General features: G+C 45.6%; 1 protein-coding gene across 11 annotated transcripts in view; it reads right to left on the reverse strand.

The window, feature by feature from the left end:
* The window catches only part of PPFIBP2 (PPFIA binding protein 2), a 157,294-nt gene that overhangs the window by 63,415 nt on the left and 73,335 nt on the right, over nucleotides 1-20,544 (reverse strand). Inside the window, exon 1 of one of the 11 annotated variants that reach the window (XM_073561627.1) lies at nucleotides 14,185-14,731. The exons of the other annotated variants lie outside the window; for them this stretch is intronic. Coding sequence (XP_073417728.1) covers nucleotides 14,185-14,232 — 48 coding nt within the window. The 5' untranslated portion in view covers nucleotides 14,233-14,731. Of the gene's footprint in view, nucleotides 1-14,184; nucleotides 14,732-20,544 lie in introns of those variants that run through there. 11 annotated transcript variants of the gene reach the window in all.

The raw sequence follows: 20,544 nt of genomic DNA on the forward strand, positions 1-20,544 counted from the left end.
CGGGGCTTTACGCTCACTGAGATTTTCCCATCCCGTACTGTACGTTGCGGGGTCTGCTCCACATTCTACAAATAGCCTCGGTATTTCTTCTGGTGGCACGGGGAGGCAGTATACGGCCCGTCTAGTGGCCAGCCCAGTATGGACGGACGTATCACCGCACTCCTGCCACATTGCTGAGATATTTGCACTACATGGCCATCATCTATTGAATTGTTGGCGGCTGATGCGACATGTTTTTGTTTTCTCGCCTCCCCGAAGTTATGAAGCTGTGTCTTCGTGCACAGCGGTGGTGGATTTATATCAGGACGGCCATTGAGGAATGGGGATACAAGGACATTCCAGAAATCAAGTCTATCCATCAATACAATGCAGCGTACAGACGTACGGGACTTTGCTGAACCCATGCAATATGATACTGAATTTTTTAGGGCGGTGTAGAGGAGCAGTCACACACGGGTCCAGGTGTCTGAAGGGATCGAAAGACCCTGCCGCCACATAACACAACTATCTCAATCAGCTCTTCTGCCCCACAGCTACTCCATGGACACAACGCCGGGGCCTCGGCCATGAAAATATCACCCCTGTACCCCTAGGGATAAAAGGGTGAGAGCCAGAGTGCTCTTGGGATCTTCTGATTGGGGTGTCTTCTTGTTCATGGGGTATCCAAATTATAATATTGTAAAGTACCCACATAACACTGTGATACATTGCCCACGTATAATGACATTTAATGTCCAAAAAAATCTGCTCTTCAGAGCCCAAATAGGTCATAAAACTCAAAAATAATTCTCCTCTACAGCATTAATATAATACTGCTAAATAATCCCTAAATAGTACTGCTATACAGTATCCAAAAAGTGCTACTATATAGTATGGTGCCCAAATAACATTGCCATATATTGCCCACAATATCGCCATTCAATTCCCGAATAAAACTGCCCTTATCTGTCAACATAGAGCAACAAACAATGCAAACTATTTAGTTGAAGTAGCCGACAACTTCCATCTATGAAGATGGGAATAACCGTTAATGCTGCAAGCAGAGGGCGATCCCGGCAGTATTTATGACCTCAGATTGAAGACAACATCTTGTATGACATGATTGAAGTGTTTGTTTGGTTTTCCATAAATTTCTCCAGAAATAAAAACAGAAAACACAGAACTGAATCAACAAGATAATCTGGACAAACAGTATCCAAGATACCAGAAACATGACCGCTATCCATAAAGGCAGGAGCCCATTCTGAGCAGGAACATGACCGCCAACCATAAAGGCAGGAGCCCATTCTGAGCAGGAACGTGACCGCCATCCATAAAGGCAAGAGACTGTTCTGAGCAGGAACATGACCGCCAACCATAAAGGCAGAAGCCCGTTCTGAGCAGGAACATGACCGCCAACCATAAAGGCAGGAGCCCATTCTGAGCAGGAAGATGACCGCTATCCATAAAGGCAGGAGCCCATTCTGAGCAGGAACATGACCGCCAACCATAAAGGCAGGAGCCCATTCTGAGCAGGAACATGACTGCCATCCATAAAGGCAAGAGACTGTTCTGAGCAGGAACATGACCGCTATCCATAAAGGCAGAAGCCCGTTCTGAGCAGGAACATGACCGCCAACCATAAAGGCAGGAGCCCATTCTGAGCAGGAACATGACCGCTATCCATAAAGGCAGGAGCCCATTCTGAGCAGGAACATGACCGCCAACCATAAAGGCAGGAGCCCATTCTGAGCAGGAACATGACCGCCAACCATAAAGGCAGGAGCCCGTTCTGAGCAGGAACATGACCGCCAACCATAAAGGCAGGAGCCCATTCTGAGCAGGAACATGACCGCTATCCATAAAGGCAGGAGCCCATTCTGAGCAGGAACATGACCGCCAACCATAAAGGCAGGAGCCCATTCTGAGCAGGAACATGACTGCCATCCATAAAGGCAAGAGACTGTTCTGAGCAGGAACATGACCGCTATCCATAAAGGCAGAAGCCCGTTCTGAGCAGGAACATGACCGCTATCCATAAAGGCAGGAGCCCATTCTGAGCAGGAACATGACCGCTATCCATAAAGGCAGAAGCCCGGTCTGAGCAGGAACGTGACCGCTATCCATAAAAGCAGGAGCCCATTCTGAGCAGGAACATGACCGCCAACCATAAAGGCAGGAGCCCATTCTGAGCAGGAACGTGACCGCTATCCATAAAGGCAGGAGCCCATTCTGAGCAGGAACGTGACCGCTATCCATAAAGGCAGGAGCCCATTCTGAGCAGGAACATGACCGCTAGCCATAAAGGCAGGAGCCCATTCTGAGCAGGAACATGACCGCCAACCATAAAGGCAGGAGCCCATTCTGAGCAGGAACATGACTGCCATCCATAAAGGCAAGAGACTGTTCTGAGCAGGAACATGACCGCTATCCATAAAGGCAGAAGCCCGTTCTGAGCAGGAACATGACCGCCATCCATAAAGGCAGGAGCCCATTCTGAGCAGGAACATGACCGCTATCCATAAAGGCAGAAGCCCGTTCTGAGCAGGAACGTGACTGCCAACCATAAAGGCAGGAGCCCATTCTGAGCAGGAACGTGACTGCCAACCATAAAGGCAGAAGCCCGTTCTGAGCAGGAACATGACCGCCAGCCATAAAGGCAGAAGCCCATTCCGAGCAGGAACATGACCGCCAACCATAAAGGCAGAAGCCCGGTCTGAGCAGGAACGTGACCGCCATCCATAAAGGCAGAAGCCCGTTCTGAGCAGGAACATGACCGCTATCCATAAAGGCAGAAGCCCGTTCTGAGCAGGAACGTGACTGCCAACCATAAAGGCAGGAGCCCATTCTGAGCAGGAACGTGACTGCCAACCATAAAGGCAGAAGCCCGTTCTGAGCAGGAACATGACCGCCAGCCATAAAGGCAGAAGCCCATTCCGAGCAGGAACATGACCGCCAACCATAAAGGCAGAAGCCCGGTCTGAGCAGGAACGTGACCGCCATCCATAAAGGCAGAAGCCCGGTCTGAGCAGGAACATGACCGCCAACCATAAAGGCAGGAGCCCATTCTGAACAGGAACATGACTGCCATCCATAAAGGCAAGAGACTGTTCTGAGCAGGAACATGACCGCTATCCATAAAGGCAGAAGCCCGTTCTGAGCAGGAACATGTCCGCCATCCATAAAGGCAGGAGCCCATTCTGAGCAGGAACATGACCGCTATCCATAAAGGCAGAAGCCCGTTCTGAGCAGGAACATGACCGCGAACCATAAAGGCAGGAGCCCATTCTGAGCAGGAACGTGACTGCCAACCATAAAGGGAGAAGCCCGTTCTGAGCAGGAACATGACCGCCAACCATAAAGGCAGAAGCCCATTCCGAACAGGAACATGACCGACAACCATAAAGGCAGAAGCCCGGTCTGAGCAGGAACGTGACCGCCATCCATAAAGGCAGGAGCCCGGTCTGAGAAGGAACGTGACCGCCAACCATAAAGGCAGGAGCCCATTCCGAGCAGGAACATGACCGCCAACCATAAAGGCAGAAGCCCGGTCTGAGCAGGAACGTGACCGCCAACCATGAAGGCAGGAGCCTGGTCTGAGCAGGAACGTGACCGCCAACCATAAAGGCAGGAGCCCGTTCTGAGCAGGAACGTGACTGCCAACCATAAAGGCAGGAGCCCAGTCTGACCAGGAACATGACTGCCAACCATAAAGGCAAGAGACTGTTCTGAGCAGGACTGTGACTGCTATCCATAAAGGCAAGAGACCGTTCTGAGCAGGAACGTGACCGCCATACATAAAGGCAAGAGCCCGGTCTGAGCAGGACTGTGACCGCCATCCATAAAGGTAGGAGCCCGCTCTGAGCAGGACTATGACTGCCATCCATAAAGGCAGGAGCCGGGTCTGACCAGGAACGTGACTGCCAACCATACAGGCAAGAGACCGTTCTGAGCAGGGCTGTGACTGCCATCCATAAAGGCACGAGCCGGGTCTGACCAGGAATGTGACCGCCAACCACAAAGGCAGGAGCTCGGTCTGACCAGGAACGTGACCGCCAACCATAAAGGCAAGAGACTGTTCTGAGCAGGACCGTGACTGCTATCCATAAAGGCAAGAGACCGTTCTGAGCAGGAACGTGACCGCCATACATAAAGGCAGGAGCCCATTCTGAGTAGGAACGTGACACCCATCCATAAAGGCAGGAGCCCGTTCTGACCATGAACGTGCCCGCCATCCATAAAGGCAGGAGCCTGTTCTGACCAGGAACGTGACCGCCATCCATAAAGGCAGGAGCCTGTTCTGACCAGGAACGTGACTGCCAACCATAAAGGCAAGAGACCGTTCTGAGCAGGAACGTGACCGCCAACCATAAAGGCAGGAGCCCGTTCTGACCAGGAACGTGACCACCAACCATAAAGGCAGGAGCCCGGTCTGAGCAGGAACGTGCCCACCATCCATAAAGGCAGGCGCCCGGTCTGAGCAGGAACATGACCGCCAACCATAAAGGCAGGAGCCTGGTCTGAGCAGGAAAGTGCCCACCATCCATAAAGGCAGGAGCCCGTTCTGAGCAGGAACGTGACCGCCAACCATAAAGGCAAGGATATGATCTGCCGGCGCTCTAACGTAAGATGACAGGGAGGACGCCCTGAATCATCATACCTGAAGCATAGTGGACGACTACAGGCCTCAAAGGCTGGGAATCTTGGGGTTATGAGTTATAAGGTGCAGTAAAACAGTTTGCAGGGGTGTGAACTCCGGCAAACAACGGGCAATGGTTGCAGGAACTTCCCAAACAGAAGTAGAGTCTCCGCAAAGTGCAGGAGCTCTTATAGGAAAATCCCAGGAACTCTGCAATCAAGTAGCACAAAAGGCAGGGATTCCTCAATCAACGCAGCACTAAGGGTACATGGCAGTATTATTTGGCAGTGTTATGCGGGCTGTATCTGGCACTATTACTTGAATTGCAGATGGCAGTATTAGGAATTATTTGGAGGATTATTAGGACCGGGAAGGTTGGTGTTTTTGGACATATATTGGGGTTATGATATGGGCAGTATATGGCAGTTTAGTGGGCACTATATAGTAGTGATCTTTAGAGATATTACCTAGGCATTGTACAGAGTAATTTGTTATGTATGGTATGGCAGTATTATGTTATCACAGCGTAGGATAACTAATTAGGAATTGGGACACTAAAGAGCAGTTTTAATTGGCTATTAACCAGCACCATTTGTGTGATCAATATATGTCAGCGTTATGTGGGCACTATACAGTAGTAGTAATACGGAATACAGGCATTGTATATATGCTGGTGTTATTGAGGATTGCAGTATTATGTTAAGGAGCATTGCACGGCGAATAAGCCTCCTTACATTGGCATGTCAGAGCTGGCATGTCACCCCTTAGACCATAGTCCAGAGGCTCTCACCTAGCCAAATCATAGAATCATAGAATCGTAGAGTTGGAAGGGACCTCCTGGGCCATCTGGTCCAACCCCCTGCTCAAAGCAGGATTCGCTAAATCATCCCAGTCAGATGTCTGTCCAGCCTCTGTTTGAAGACATCCATTGAAGGAGAACTCACCACTTCTCGTGGCAGCTTGTTCCACTCATTGATCACCCTAACTGTCAAAAAGTTTTTTCTAATATCTAATCTGTGTCTCCTCCCATTCAGCTTCATCCCATTGCTTCTAGTCTTTCCTTGTGCAAATGAGAATAAAGTTGATCCTTCTACAATGTGACAGCCCTTTAGATATTTGTAGACAGCTATTAAGTCTCCTCTCAGTCTTCTCTTTTGCAAACTAAACAATCCCAAATCCTGCAACCTTTCCTCATAAGACAGGGTTTGCAGACCGGTCACCATTCTGGTTGCTCTTTTCTGAACTTGCTCCAGTTTGTTGATGTCTTTTTTAAAATGTGGTGCCCAAAACTGGACACAATATTCCAGATGAGGTCTGACCAAAGAGGAGTAGAGGGAAATAATGACTTCACGTGATCTAGACTGTATGCTTCTGTTAATACATCCTAGAATTGCATTTGCTTTTTTTGCTGCTGCATCACACTGTTGACTCATATTCAGTCTGTGATCTATTAGTATACCCAAGTCTTTTTCACATGTGCTGTTGCTTAGGCCTATTCCTCCCATTCTGTATATGCTTTTTTCATTTTTATTGCCCAGATGTAGTACTTTGCATTTTTCCCTGTTAAAAACCATTCTGTTAGTTGCTGCCCACTTCTCCAGTTTATTTATATCTTTTTGAATCCTCTCTCTCTCTTCTCTAGTATTAGCTATCCCTCCTAGCTTTGTGTCATTAGCAAATTTAATCAGTTTACCCTCAATTCCTTCATCTAAATCGTTGATAAAGATGTTGAACAATACAGGGCCCAGGACAGAGCCCTGTGGTACCCCACTTGAGACATTCTTCCAACTGGATGTGCAGCCATTTACGACCACTCTTTGGGTCCGATCACTAAGCCAGTTATGAATCCACCTAACAGTTGCCTTGTCCATTCCATACTTAGTCATTTTTTCAATAAGGATTGTATGAGATACTTTGTCAAATGCTTTGCTGAAGTCAAGATATACTATATCTACAGCATTTCCTTGATCCACCCAATCAGTGATTCCGTCATAGAAGGAAATTAAGTTAGTCTGACATGACTTACTAGTTACAAACCCATGCTGACTCTGTTTAATCACTTCATTCTTATCCAGGTATTGACATACATGTTGTTTAATAATTTGTTCAAAGATCTTTCCTGGTATAGAAGTCAGACTCACCGGCCTATAGTTGCCTGGGTCCACCTTCTTCCCCTTTTTGAAGATAGGAACAACATTTGCTCTTCTCCAGTCTTCTGGGACTTCTCCTGTTTTCCAAGAATTTTCAAAGATTATGGAGAGGGGTTCAAAAATTTCTTCTGCTATCTCCTTCAGTACTCTGGGGTGTAATTCATCTGGACCTGGAGACTTGAATTCATTTAGGTTAGCTAAGTGTTTCCTCACTATCTTTCTGTTTATAGATATCCTGGATTCTTCTATTCCCTTAATAGGACAGTGAAGAACAGTTGATGTCACATTTCCTTTCTGAGAGAAAACAGATGCAAAATAGGAATTTAAAAGTTCGGCCTTCTCAACATCCTGTCTTACCATTTCATCATTTTCATCCTGTAAAAATCCTATAGCATCTTTGACTTTTCTTTTACTTTTCACATATCCCCAAAATCCTTTATTATTGCTTTTGACATCTCTTGCAAGCCTCAATTCATTGTCAGCTTTAGCTAATCTGATTTGTGCCCTGCAGGTTCTGCAGACAGCATTATATTCTTCTTTAGATATGCCTCCCTCTTTCCATTTTATAAAAAATTTTTTCTTCCTTTTTAGCATGTGCTTAAGTTCTGTGTTCATCCATCCTGGCTTCCTTAAATGCTTCCTTCCTAAATCAGATCTCATACTTTGCATTGATGAGGAGCAATACCCCGAAACACCGTGTCTGCAAATGGAAATTCTTATTTGGGTTTTATCCTAAGTCATATTGCAAGACTTGTTAAAGGGTCGATAAGGACTTGTAGGATCGCTACTTGCAACAGGTGATGCTATAGAGGTCTAGTCCTCTTCCTCTCTGAAGAGGTCATTTGCATATTTAATTTCCAAGAGGAGCACTGCACGGTGAATAAGTCTCCTTACATTGGCATGCCAGAGCAGGCATGTCACTCTCCACAACGAGAAACATTAGCCCACAGCATTATGTGAGCAATGATGAAGAGAATTATTTCGGTTCGATCAGGCAAATTATTTGGACATTGTAATAGACAATAAATGGTAGCACTATGTGGATGCAGCTTAGCAGTATTATTTAGGCACTGCATTGTAGCACTATTAAAGGATTATACAGCAAAATTAGGTTTGCAGTGTATAGAATTATTTAGGGAGCTGAAGGGCAGTTTTATTTGGGTGGTAAATGGCAGTATTGTCCGTACTATATTATATGGTCAGCATGTATTTGCACTATATGGCTACTGCAGTGAGGTATTTGGGCATTGTATAGCAATATTATGTTCGGAGAATTATTTAGGCATTGTATAGCAGTATTATGTTAGGAGAATTATTTAGGCATTGTATAGCAGTATTATGTTAGGAGAACTATTTAGGCATTGTATAGCAGTATCATGTTAGGAGAAATATTTAGGCATTGTATAGCAGTATTATGTTAGGAGAATTATTTGGGCACTGTATAGCAGTATTATGTTAGGAGAGTTATTTAGGCATTGTATAGCAGTATTATGTTAGGAGAGTTATTTGGGCATTGTATAGCAGTATAATGTTAGGAGAATTATTTAGGCATTGTATAGCAGTATTATGTTAGGAGAGTTATTTGGGCATTGTATAGCAGTATAATGTTAGGAGAATTATTTAGGCATTGTATAGCAGTATTATGTTAGGAGAATTATTTAGGCATTGTATAGCAGTATTGTTAGGAGAATTATTTAGGCATTGTATAGCAGTATAATGTTAGGAGAATTATTTAGGCATTGTATAGCAGTATTATGTTAGGAGAATTATTTAGGCATTGTATAGCAGTACTATGTTAGGAGAATTAATTAGGCATTGTATAGCAGTATTATGTTAGGAGAATTATTTAGGCATTGCATAGCAGTACTATGTTAGGAGAATTATTTAGGCATTGTATAGCAGTACTATGTTAGGAGAATTATTTAGGCACTGTATAGCAGTATAATGTTAGGAGAATTATTTAGGCATTGTATAGCAGTATTATGTTAGGAGAATTATTTAGGCATTGTATAGCAGTACTATGTTAGGAGAATTATTTAGGCATTGTATAGAAGTATTATGTTAGGAGAATTATTTAGGCATTGTATAGCAGTATTATGTTAGAAGAAATATTTAGGCATTGTATAGTAGTATGTTAGGATAATTATTTGGGCATTGTATAGCAGTATCATGTTAGGAGAATTATTTGGGCACTGTATAGCAGTATTATGTTAGGAGAATTATTTAGGCACTGTATAGCAATATTATGTTAGGAGAATTATTTGGGCACTGTATAGCAGTATCATGTTAGGAGAATTATTTGGGCATTGTATAGCAGTATCATGTTAGGAGAATTATTTAGGCATTGTATAGCAGTATTATGTTAGGAGAATTATTTGGGCATTGTATAGCAGTATTATGTTAGGAGAATTATTTAGGCATTGTATAGCAGTATCATGTTAGGAGAATTATTTGGGCATTGTATAGCAGTACTATGTTAGGAGAATTATTTGGGCATTGTATAGCAGTATTATGTTAGGAGAATTATTTAGGCATTGTATAGCAGTATTATGTTAGGAGAATTATTTGGGCATTGTATAGCAGTGTTATGTTAGGAGAATTATTTAGGCATTGTATAGCAGTATTATGTTAGGAGAAATATTTAGGCATTGTATGGCGCATTACTTTGGACACTGAGCAGTTTTATTGAGTAAAACTGTGTGGCGACATGAGTATTATATATTAGTGCTATTTGGATACTGTGTAGCGGTATCATTTAGGGATGGTTTTGCATTATTATGTGACACTGTATCTTTTAGGAGAAGGGCAGTTTTAGTTGGATACGGACAGGCAGTATTGTATGGGCAATAAAAGGCGGCAGTACTTGGATACTGGATGGCATTGTTTGAGCATTATATGTTGGTGCTATTTAGGCACTGTATGGCAGTATAAAGAATTGGGTAACAATTCCCAGCTTTACTTGTTACCTCGGGCCCCATTATCTTTCCATACACCTGCACTCAGGAAACTGCGGCTGTGGACTGTGAAGACACAGAATCCCACAGAGCATTACAGGATAACCCTACACTTCAGCATTTACAAGGGTGGAAAGAAGAGGTGCTGCAGCATGGATCCCCGACCATCTGCAGCCGTCTGCACAGGCAGGAACTCCATCCTCTACATCTCATATTGGGGTTTTATGTGCATTTTTCACAGATAACAACTATTCTACTAGAACAAAGGCTGAAGACATGTGCTTCTAATCAGACGTCTCCTCCTCACATCTCCTAGTGCTGCCTAATAAGGGGACGAAGAATGATAAATGGGAAGGGGTAGGGGAGCGGCAACTGAGTGACTGGGGTGATAAGGATTTGGGAAATCTACTGAATCACTATTTTACAGATTGCAAACAAGATTAAAGTACATAGAAAGTAGAGTCATTTTATCAGTACATTATATGTCAAATTTTCTACTAATCTTGCACTACAGAACACAACTTTATTCACAAGCATGATCCAGAGCTGAAATCTCCCAGCATTCCTTGTAGGCTCAACATTGCACAGACTACACAAGCAGAATAGTGAGTGCAGCTCTGGGGTATAATACAGGAGGTAACTCAGGATCAGTAATGTAATGTATGTACACAGTGAATGCACCAGCAGAATAGTGAGTGCAGCTCTGGAGTATAATACAGGATGTAACATAGGAAATAGCCAAGACAAGGTCTTGTTCGGGGAATGGGGTTGTATGGCTATGTATTATGTATTTAATCCTTCTCAATGTCTCTTTTTTTCAGCAGTACTATCTATAAGTAAATAGGTGTGCTGTGATGCTACTTTTCAGCGCCGTGGTGGGAGTGTGAGACCCCTGTACACAGTCATTGAGTTTGGAAGCTGCAGTGAATCCAGCTCCACCTGCAGATCTTCAGTCCTCGTGTAGCACAGCACCACCTTGTGGCAGATCCTGGGACGCTGAACACTGCACTATTTGGGCGTATTAGATCCGAGTCTTTCTAGTAAAAGAAGAGAAACAATACAGCGTGTGACGCTTCCGCACCATCCGTCCATCCTCGCTCAGCGTCTGGCGGTATTCACACACATTCCTGTATTCTATTAATAAGTTGTAAAGGCGGCGCCCAAATATCCGAATCCTCTGTGCAGTACCTAGAACTATAAACCTGATGAACGCCCTGCACGGTAATAGCACCACAATTACATTTACGGTTTTTATAATAACACTCATTACTTGTGGCTCCTCCAAAAACGGATCCTCATAAACCTCCCAGTAAGTGATGCTATTGGGGTCTCTCCTACAGACAAACCCTTAGACGTATAGAGAGGGTCCTGCAGAAATCTGATCGAGGGGTCTCACGCCATCGATCAGATGACACCTGGAATAGAAAGGTTTTCCATAGAGGTAAATGTTGCGCAGCGTTAGCTCATATATAGGGGTCCCGGCCCCCCCGTTACTACAGTGCCCTAAAGGCATTGGACTGGACCAGTAATGACCCGGCTGGTCCACCTGCCCTCACCGGGGGTTGGAGCATCTTTCTTGCCCCGACGTTGTATCTACAGGTCATGGTCGGTCTTATACCATCTACTCATGGCCTCTCCTCCATCACTGCCAGGTCCCGCTCCTCCATCACTGCCAGGTCCCGCTCCTCCATCACTGCCAGGTCCCGCTCCTCCATCACTGCCAGGTCCCGCTCTGCCATCACTGCCAGGTCCCGCTCCGCCATCACTGCCAGGTCCCGCTCCTCCATCACTGCCAGGTCCCGCTCCTCCATCACTGCCAGGTCCCGCTCCTCCATCACTGCCAGGTCCCGCTCCTCCATCACTGTCAGGTGCCGCTTCTCCATCACTGCCAGGTCCCGCTTCTCCATCACTGCCAGGTCCCGCTCCTCCATCACTGCCAGGTCCCGCTCTGCCATCACTGCCAGGTCCCGCTCCGCCATCACTGCCAGGTCCCGCTCCTCCATCACTGTCAGGTCCCGCTTCTCCATCACTGCCAGGTCCCGCTCCTCCATCACTGCCAGGTCCCGCTCCTCCATCACTGCCAGGTCCCGCTCCTCCATCACTGCCAGGTCCTGCTCCACCTGACTCCACATTGCAGAATCTTGCTCGTCTTCATTCCTTTCCCTACAATACGACATTGTCCACATATGCCCTGCCCTGGTGACATAATGTCAGACAGCTGGAGCAGACATCCGCACTCACCTACACCCAGGTGCAGACGGCATCACATTATAGGCAGAGAAACGTTACTGGTGCCACAACCACAAGGAGGTCTGGCGGAAAGACCCTCCACAGGCGCTGCATGAAATCAGAGCTACAATATGATCCTACAGACTATGAGCGCCGCATTACAATATCGGACTACTGTATGCGCTTAAATCTTAGGCGACACTTTTTTTTTCCACCACAAACAGCGCCACTCTTATCCATGGGCCATGTCTGGTATTGCAGCTCAGCTCTGTGGGATCAGGTCACCAAAGAGGGAAATGGAGATATAAAGTGAGAAGAGGCCCGGGCGGCTCTGTCCTCATTTCCCTACTTCAGTACAGACTTCTGTGGTCCTCGGCCCCGGTCACCACCCCCTGCAGAGTCTCAGTCATTGGGTTACAGCTTGGCACCCAGTCATGCTAAAGAAAACTGTCCCAGGTGACAGACGTGTCATTTCCTATTCCAGGATTACATTTTGGACAGAACAGACTGTGCCCAACAGCGAGAGCGAGCGCTGCCAGATCATTACTACGGAGATACCCCAAAAAGAAAAAAAAACAGTATGGCTGCCACTATACCCGGAATCATCTACCTGTCTGTGAATCCTTGCACATGTGCAGAGCATCTACATATGCAGCGCGGTGCGCCGTTATATGCTGCAGACCTAGAACTGCAATATATATAGATCTACATACTTTATATATGGGGACGCTGTGTGTGTATGCCCAGCTATATATGCAGCGTCTCTCTGTATACAGGGTGTCTATGCACGGTGTGTGTATATATGCACTATATCTCTATACACACGCACATATATATATTAGTTTGGCTATATGTATTGTACCAATATACACTGTATGCAGTACGGGGTTATCTATATACGTAGTGGATGTATATATCCCATTGTGTCTCTATATGCAGTGTCTAGATTATGTATATATACACACATTGTGCCCGGACATACAATGACATCCTCAGCTCCTCGGTCGTCTGGCTGTTCAAGATTACAGTATATTATAAAAAGTGGAGAGCAGCAGACACGGCCTTCTCCTGCTCGACCACCTCTGCCCGGCCGCCCCAGTCCAGCCGCCTCGGTCCGGTCTCCCTTTATTACCTACATGGCATTCACCTTTGCAGAACGGTATAAATAGAAAACCGGTTGGGCAGAAAAACCTAGAAAAGCAGGACACAATGCCGCCCTGTTCCTGTATGTCCCCGACAGCCAGAGATTAACCCTCTGTGCCCCGGAAGCCGACACCGACCTGACCCACATACACCGATACCGATAAAGTTGTGTGACATGGATACTGAATGTGCCCGGGTGTTATAATATACAATGGATCATTAGTAACCGGCGGCCACATTCGTTTGCTCCTGGAGATCAGCTCTACGGGACGGCGACTTTTCCTCCTCGTATCAATCAACTTTATTTACACTAAACACGGCTCAACAGGTAACTACGACAACTAAGTCCCAGGTAAAGGGCATCAGCGCAGAAATCTTATGTCAATAAACTTTATTTACAACAAACAGTGTCCGTGCAGTTATCAATAAGCTTTATTTACAGTAAGCAGAGGAACACGTGCGGCCGAATGCCCAACGGTGGGGCTCATTGGGTGGGGTGGTAAACCTTGCTGTGCTCAGGGGGTCTTAGCAGTTCTGGGCCGGTTTGAGACGAGTATAATTATGGGTCCATTTCCGCGCCCCTATTATGGCCTGACTGTCCCGGCCTGACCTTGGGTTTTAAGACCCGAGCTGACCGCATTGTAGAGCCCAATGATGCGGTCAGCTCAGGTCATTAAAGGGGTGTTCCCAGCTAATACATTTATGGTGTACCGACGAGATAGGCAATAAATATCCAGCACAGAATCCACATACCCTAGACCGTAAAAAAGTGCCGAAAAAGCCCAATAATAAGCCTTATGCTCCACGGTCCCGGGATCAGCGCGTACTATTCTCACCTCGGCCTAGAATATCTGATCTCCACAGAAATCTCCCAGACTGCGAGACACTACCGGACTGGTATCGACTCCACTAGACAGACGTCCGGAGGACCCCCTAGGACACTTACTGAGAAGTAAATCACATACACATAATTCGCGGCCTTGGACTACCACGTAAGGGACAACGCAGTCATGGAAAATTAATGAACGCCGTTAAGATGTTAAGTGAAAAGGTGAGGAGACCCGGAGTGGGCCGCGCAGGACGGACTTACCCTGCGGAGCCACGTGAAGTGTTTGTAGATATCGATTTCAACGTCCATTCTCTGCGTCCATTTCGCAAATCACATTCCCTTCGGAAACCTTGCTGGTCTCTTGGCTGGAGACATGGTCTTTGTTCTGGTGTCTCGTGAGTTCCCTTTTTTTTTTCCCCCCAAAGTTGGAAGACCCTGATCACAGTCTACGCCGGTTGCGGCCCCCGGGCTGTCTACGGAGCGCTGCTCACGGGGTGAATTATCCTAAGCCTGCTGCATGATTCAGGCTTCCTAATACTGGGTAATAAATCCTAACAAATAACATACGACCGGTTGGACAACAAGCAGGAACCGCCTGTTACCTCCAGCACCGATGCTAAATATTGCCAAGTAGTCAGGAGAAAAGTATTTTCCTAGGATGCCTGCCTCGTCTCTGGGCTTCAGAGTGGTGGGTGACTGGAACTCATTACTTCAAGACCCCCTATTTCCTGTCTGTACTTCTGCTGCTGCCTCCAATGTCACTTCTCATCGCCTTGCTCTCCTGCCAGATACTGCGAAGCCTTACAGCAGCCCCATGCAACGTGATCCCTCAGTCCTCCTGTTGTGCTGTGTGAGTGAGACGAGGGACAAAGAAACGTTTAAGTAAACACCTCCGTCTCCCAAGCCGGAGCAAAACCACATCGGACATATTCTAAGTGAAGATCAATGGGTCTAGGTGGTCAACATTGGGCACCACTTGGAAAAACTGGTCTGAAAAATTTTCCCCTATAGCACACAGCTACTTTTTCTTAATGTTTTTCCTTTCTTTACACAAGCATGGTGACACAGTGTAAATTTGTACTTCATGTTTTGGAGGAGGCAACGTCACGATAACTCGGTGGCATTCGTTTGTTTTCATATTTGTAATTTTCTTCTTTTTGTAAAATTGGAAAGAATGAAAGAACGTACATCTTAAAAAGGATCTCATTAATGTAATAACTTAATATTCAAATATAGTTCAGAATGCATATGACTAAAAAAAATAAATAAATTGTAATGCCTCATTACACCTGCGGAGGTGCTGCAGGGAAATTAAACTTACACCTGATCTCCGATGGTCCCATTGGATATTTTAGTAGCAGTATGTTAGGTGTCACAGAAGGAGTCCCCTTTCTCACACTCTGGTCTGGAGCGTGTCCATTTTGATGTCTAGCAAGTAACGCCTATGAAATCTGAATGGATCTGAATCCAGGACCCCAGTGCTGCAGATAACAATGCCAACCACTACGACACATTAAATATACACAATCAGTCACAGACGCTCCGATGCAGTCACCTTACATGATTGATAGGGTCAATAATCCGCAGGGAGGATGTGGAAATACTGGGCATGAAGGTCCCTGACGTGACAGATCCTTGTCAAAGGGCGTAACACAAATCCACCAAATTGCGACTATTGTGAGGAAGTTTCAGCTTGTTTTGTCGTACTTAGAAAATAGAACAAAGGATCCGAGCATCCTCACTCCAGGCCATGGGTGTATCACAAGGAGGGGGCCTAAGCCATGGTTATGAGGTCCCAGCAGGACCGTGGTTACATAGAGTACAGGGGTACACGGGCCTCACTGCTCCTCGGCCATAGAAGAAAATACTAGTACGCAGATGACCCGTCGCATTTTTCAGTATTACTGGCGGTAGGGTATTGGGACTGTTGGCAACTTTTAGTGAGACCTGATGAAGGAGCGCGAGAGTCAGCTTCAAAGTGCAAAAGAATCCAAGGCGCCTGGGAAAAAAATCTCACTGGGATAAAAAATAACTTTTCCTCTTTCTTTAAAAGCAGATGGCAGTAGTTACAAAAGAGGCAGATGAATCGAGCAATGTTTCGACCACGACCGGCTCTTTTTCAAGCCAAAAATGACAAGTTTACAAAAAGTCAGCCGGCCAGTCATGGTCGAAACCTTGCTCGATTCATCGACCTCATTTGTATCTACTGCCATCTGCTTTTAACCCCTTCATGACCCAGCCTATTTTGACCTTAATGACCAGGCCATTTTTTGCAATTCTGACCAGTGTCCCTTTATGAGGTAATAACTCAGGAACGCTTCAACGCATCCCAGCGATTCTGAGATTGTTTTTTCGTGACATATTGGGCTTCATGTTAGTGGTAAATTTAGGTCGATCATTTTTGCGTTTATTAGTGAAAAAATCAGAAATTTGGCAAAAATTTAGAAAATTTTGCAATTTTCAAATTTTGAATTTTTATTCTGTTACACCAGAGAGTTATGTGACACAAAATAGTTACTAAATAACATTTCCCACATGTCTACTTTACATCAGCGCAATTTTGGAAACAAAATATTTTTTTGTTAGGAAGTTATAAGGGTTAAAAGTTGACCTGCGATTTCTCTTTTTTACAACAAAATTTACAAAACCATTTTTTTTAGGGACCGCTTCACATTTGAAGTCACTTTGAGGGGTCTATATGGCAGAAAATACCCAAAAGTGACACCATTCTGAAAACTGCACCCCTCAAGCTACTCAAAACTACATTCAAGAAGATTATTAACCCTTCAGGTGTTTCAGAGGAACTAAAGCAACGTGGAAAGAAAAAATGGACATTTTAATTTTTCCAACAAAAATTTTCTTTTAGCATCAATTTTTTCATTTTCACATGGGCAACAGGATAAAATGGATCCTAAAATTTGTTGGACAATTTCTCCTGAGTGCACCGATACTTCATATGTGGTCATAAACCACTGTTTGAGCGCACGGCAGGGTCCGGAAGGGAAGGAGCACCATTTGACTTTTTGAATGGAAAATTAGCTCCAATCGTTATCGGACACCATGTTGCGTTTGGAGAGCCCCTGTGTGCATAAACATTGGAGCTCCCCCACAAGTGACCCCATTTTGGAAACTAGACCCCTTAAGGAACTTATCTAGATGTGTAGGGAGCACTTTGAACCCCCAAGTGCTTCACAAAAGTTTATAACACAGAGCAGTGAAAATAAAAAATATTTTTTTTTCCTCAAAAATGATTTTTTAGCACGCTATTTTTAATTTTCACAAGGGTAACAGGAGAAATTGGACCACAAAAGTTGTCCAGTTTGTCCTGAGTACGCTGGTACCCCATATGTGGGGGGGAACCACTGTTTCGGCACACGGCAGGGCTCAAAAGGGAAGGAGCGCCATTTGACTTTTTGAAATGCAAACTACTTCTAATCGTTAGCGGACACCATGTCGTGTTTGGAGAGCCCCTGTGTGCCTAAACATTGGAGCTCCCCCACAAATGACCCCATTTTGGAAACTAGACCCCCTAAGGAACTTATCTAGATGCATAGAGAGCACTTTGAACCCCCAAGTGCTTCACAAAAGTTTATAACGCAGAGCCGTGAAAATAAAAAATATTTTTTTTTCCTCAAAAAATTATTTTTTAGTGCGCAATTTTTTATTTTCACAAGGGTACCAGGAGAAATTGGACCCAAAAAGTTGTTGTCCAGTTTGTCCTGAGTACGCTGGTACCCCATATATTGGGGCGAACTATTGTTTGGGCACACGTAAGGGCTCGGAATGGAAGTAGTGACGTTTTGCAATGCAGACTTTGATGGAATGGTCTGCGGTCGTCGTTACGTTTGCAGAGCTCCTGATGTACCTAAACTGTGGAACCCCCCCACAAGTGACCCCATTTTGGAAACTAGACCCCCCAAGGAACTTATCTAGATGTGTGGTGAGCACCTTGAACCCCCAAGTGCTTCACAGAAGTTTATAACGCAGAACCGTGAAAATAAAAAATATTTTTTTTCCTCAAAAAAATGATTTTTAGCTAGCAATTTTTTTTTTTCACAAGGGTACCAGGATAAATTGGACCCCAAAAGTTGTTGTCCAGTTTCTCCTGAGTACGTTGGTACCTCATATATTTGGGGTGAACCATTGTTTGGGCACACGTAAGGGCTCGGAATGGAAGTAGTGACGTTTTGAAATGCAGACTTTGATGGAATGGTCTGCGGTCGTCGTTACGTTGCAGAGCCCCTGATGTGCCTAAACAATAGAAACCCCCCACAAGTGACCCCATTTTGGAAACTAGACCCCCCCAAGGAACTTATCTAGATGCCTGGTGAGCACTTTGAACCCCTAAGTGCTTCACAGAAGTTTATAATGCAGAGACGTGAAAATAAAAAGAAAATTTTTTTCCACAAAAATAATTTTTTAGCCCCCAATTTTTCTTATTTTCCCAAGGGTACCAGGAGAAATTAGACCCCCCAAAGTTGTTGTGCAATTTTTCCTCAGTACGCAGATATCCCATATGTTGGGGTAAACCACTGTTGGGGCACACGGGGCTTGGAAGGGAGGGAGCACCGTTTGACTTTTTGAACGCAAAATTGGCTGGAATCAATGGTTGCACCGTGTCGCGTTTGGAAACCCCCTGATGTGCCTAAACAGTGGAAACCCCTCAATTCTAACTTCACCCCTAACCACAGCCCTAACCCCAACACATCCCTAACCCTAATTCCAACCCTAACCCTAGTTCCAACCATAACCCTCTTTCCAACCCTAACCCTAATGGAAAAATAAAAATAATTTCTTTATTTTATTAGTTGTTCCTGCCTATGGGGGTGATAAACGGGGGGTTTATTTAGTTTTCATTCTATTTTGATCACTGTGAGAGTTTATCACAGTGATCAAAATGAATGAAAGGAAATTGCTGCCGGCGGGCGCACTGCGCATGCCCCCGCCATTTTTCAATATGGCGGCGCCCATGGTCCGGGACTGCGGGACACCGGGAGCCATAGCGGCACTCGGTGAGTACCGGGGGGTGGGAGGGGGGGCGATCGGAAGGCGGGGGAGCGGAGGGAAGGCGGGGGGGCAGATGACAGCGGCGGCACATCGCCGCTGTCATTCAGTGGCGGGGGGCAGATCGCCCCCGTTAACCAGTGGGGGGGGGGGTCGGATCATTGTCACCAGCCATGTCTGATGCTACAGCAGCGTCGGATATGGCTGGATTGTAATATTTCATCAATTTTCATTGATGAAATATTACTATCGCTCTCATTGGCTGTTAAAAGTGAAATAGCCAATCAGAGCGATCGTAGCCACGTGGGGGCGAAGCCATGCCCCACGTGGTGAAGTACAAAGCCCCCTGTATCTGCGGGTCGGGTGACCTTTCAGTGACCTAGGTCACCCGACCCGCAGGGGGGCTTTAAAGTCATGACGCCACATAGGCGTCACTGGTCAGATTGTTATCAGTTTTCATGACGCCTATGTGGCGTCATTGGTCATGAAGGGGTTAAAGAAGAGTAAAAGTTATTTATCCCAACGAGAATTTTTCCCCCGGTGCCTCGGATTCTTTTGGACTAAAGCAAATTTAGACCTTGTGGGGGGTCAATCCGAGCCTGCACAGATTGGCTTTTGGAGTGTGAGAAATATATACACGACTCAGGAAGGAGCAAGAGAGAGTGCCGGACCCACGCAGCCTTCCAGGAGGGTCATTCCGGGACAGTCGGCAAATATGTACATAGAAGGTGATCAAGATCTGAGAAACCTTAAGCTGCACCTGGACCCAGCTCTAGTCGGGCTCGAGCTCCTTTCTAATGGGTTGTGAGACCGCCTAATTTACAGATACTGCAAATTGGGGAGTAAGGGGGTCAGACCGAAAGTTTAGAGTCATACTATCCAGCTCCTGGCAAAAGGTGACACCTCCCGGGCTCTGGGGGAACGTCAAGTTTCTTTGGAAGCTACGAAAAACCTCCCGGAACTGAAGGTTACTAGAAGGTGTCTTATGCCCAACTCCAGAATACGTTCATGTGAACAGAGCCTAAAAAAAAAATCTCTTAACACCATCTCACGTGTCACTTTGTCCTGATGTTTATATGGCGGATTCTGCTACAGTGGTTGTATATTTTAGACTTCCTCATACAGTAATGGAAAATGAGCCGGAGCGTGAAGACACCTCTCCGGCACAGCTGAGCATCCGTGGCTCATGACCATTTATATCCAGAAGTGTGGGCCTCTCAGCGCGGGGTGTAATGTAAACCGTCCTCCCCTTGTCACATACAACCGCTCTTACGAGAGGGATCTCTGCTGATTCCACTGTCACCTGTTCGGCTGATAGAAGACGAGGATTTTACATGGCCAGATCTGATAACTGATCCAGTGAAAGAAATGTAGGTTAGGGTTTATCCCGCCAAAGTCAGCGCAGAGCGTATGTGCAAATTAAAACAAAAGACAATTAAAGGGGCACTCCACCCGTAAAATCACTTGGGTATGCCATCACTAGCCGATGTGGCTCCATCTACAGGTGCGGAGAACACAATACAATAGAACAATATCATTTACAATAGTCCTGTAACGTCCCTGGGGGTCTAGAGGGACTTGACGGTTAATACCTGCATTTGTAGTTAGAGGAGGAGC

Source organism: Dendrobates tinctorius, unplaced genomic scaffold (assembly GCF_039654945.1).
Source record: "Dendrobates tinctorius isolate UK_male_01 unplaced genomic scaffold, ASM3965494v1 ptg000323l, whole genome shotgun sequence".
Lineage (NCBI taxonomy): Eukaryota > Metazoa > Chordata > Amphibia > Anura > Dendrobatidae > Dendrobates > Dendrobates tinctorius.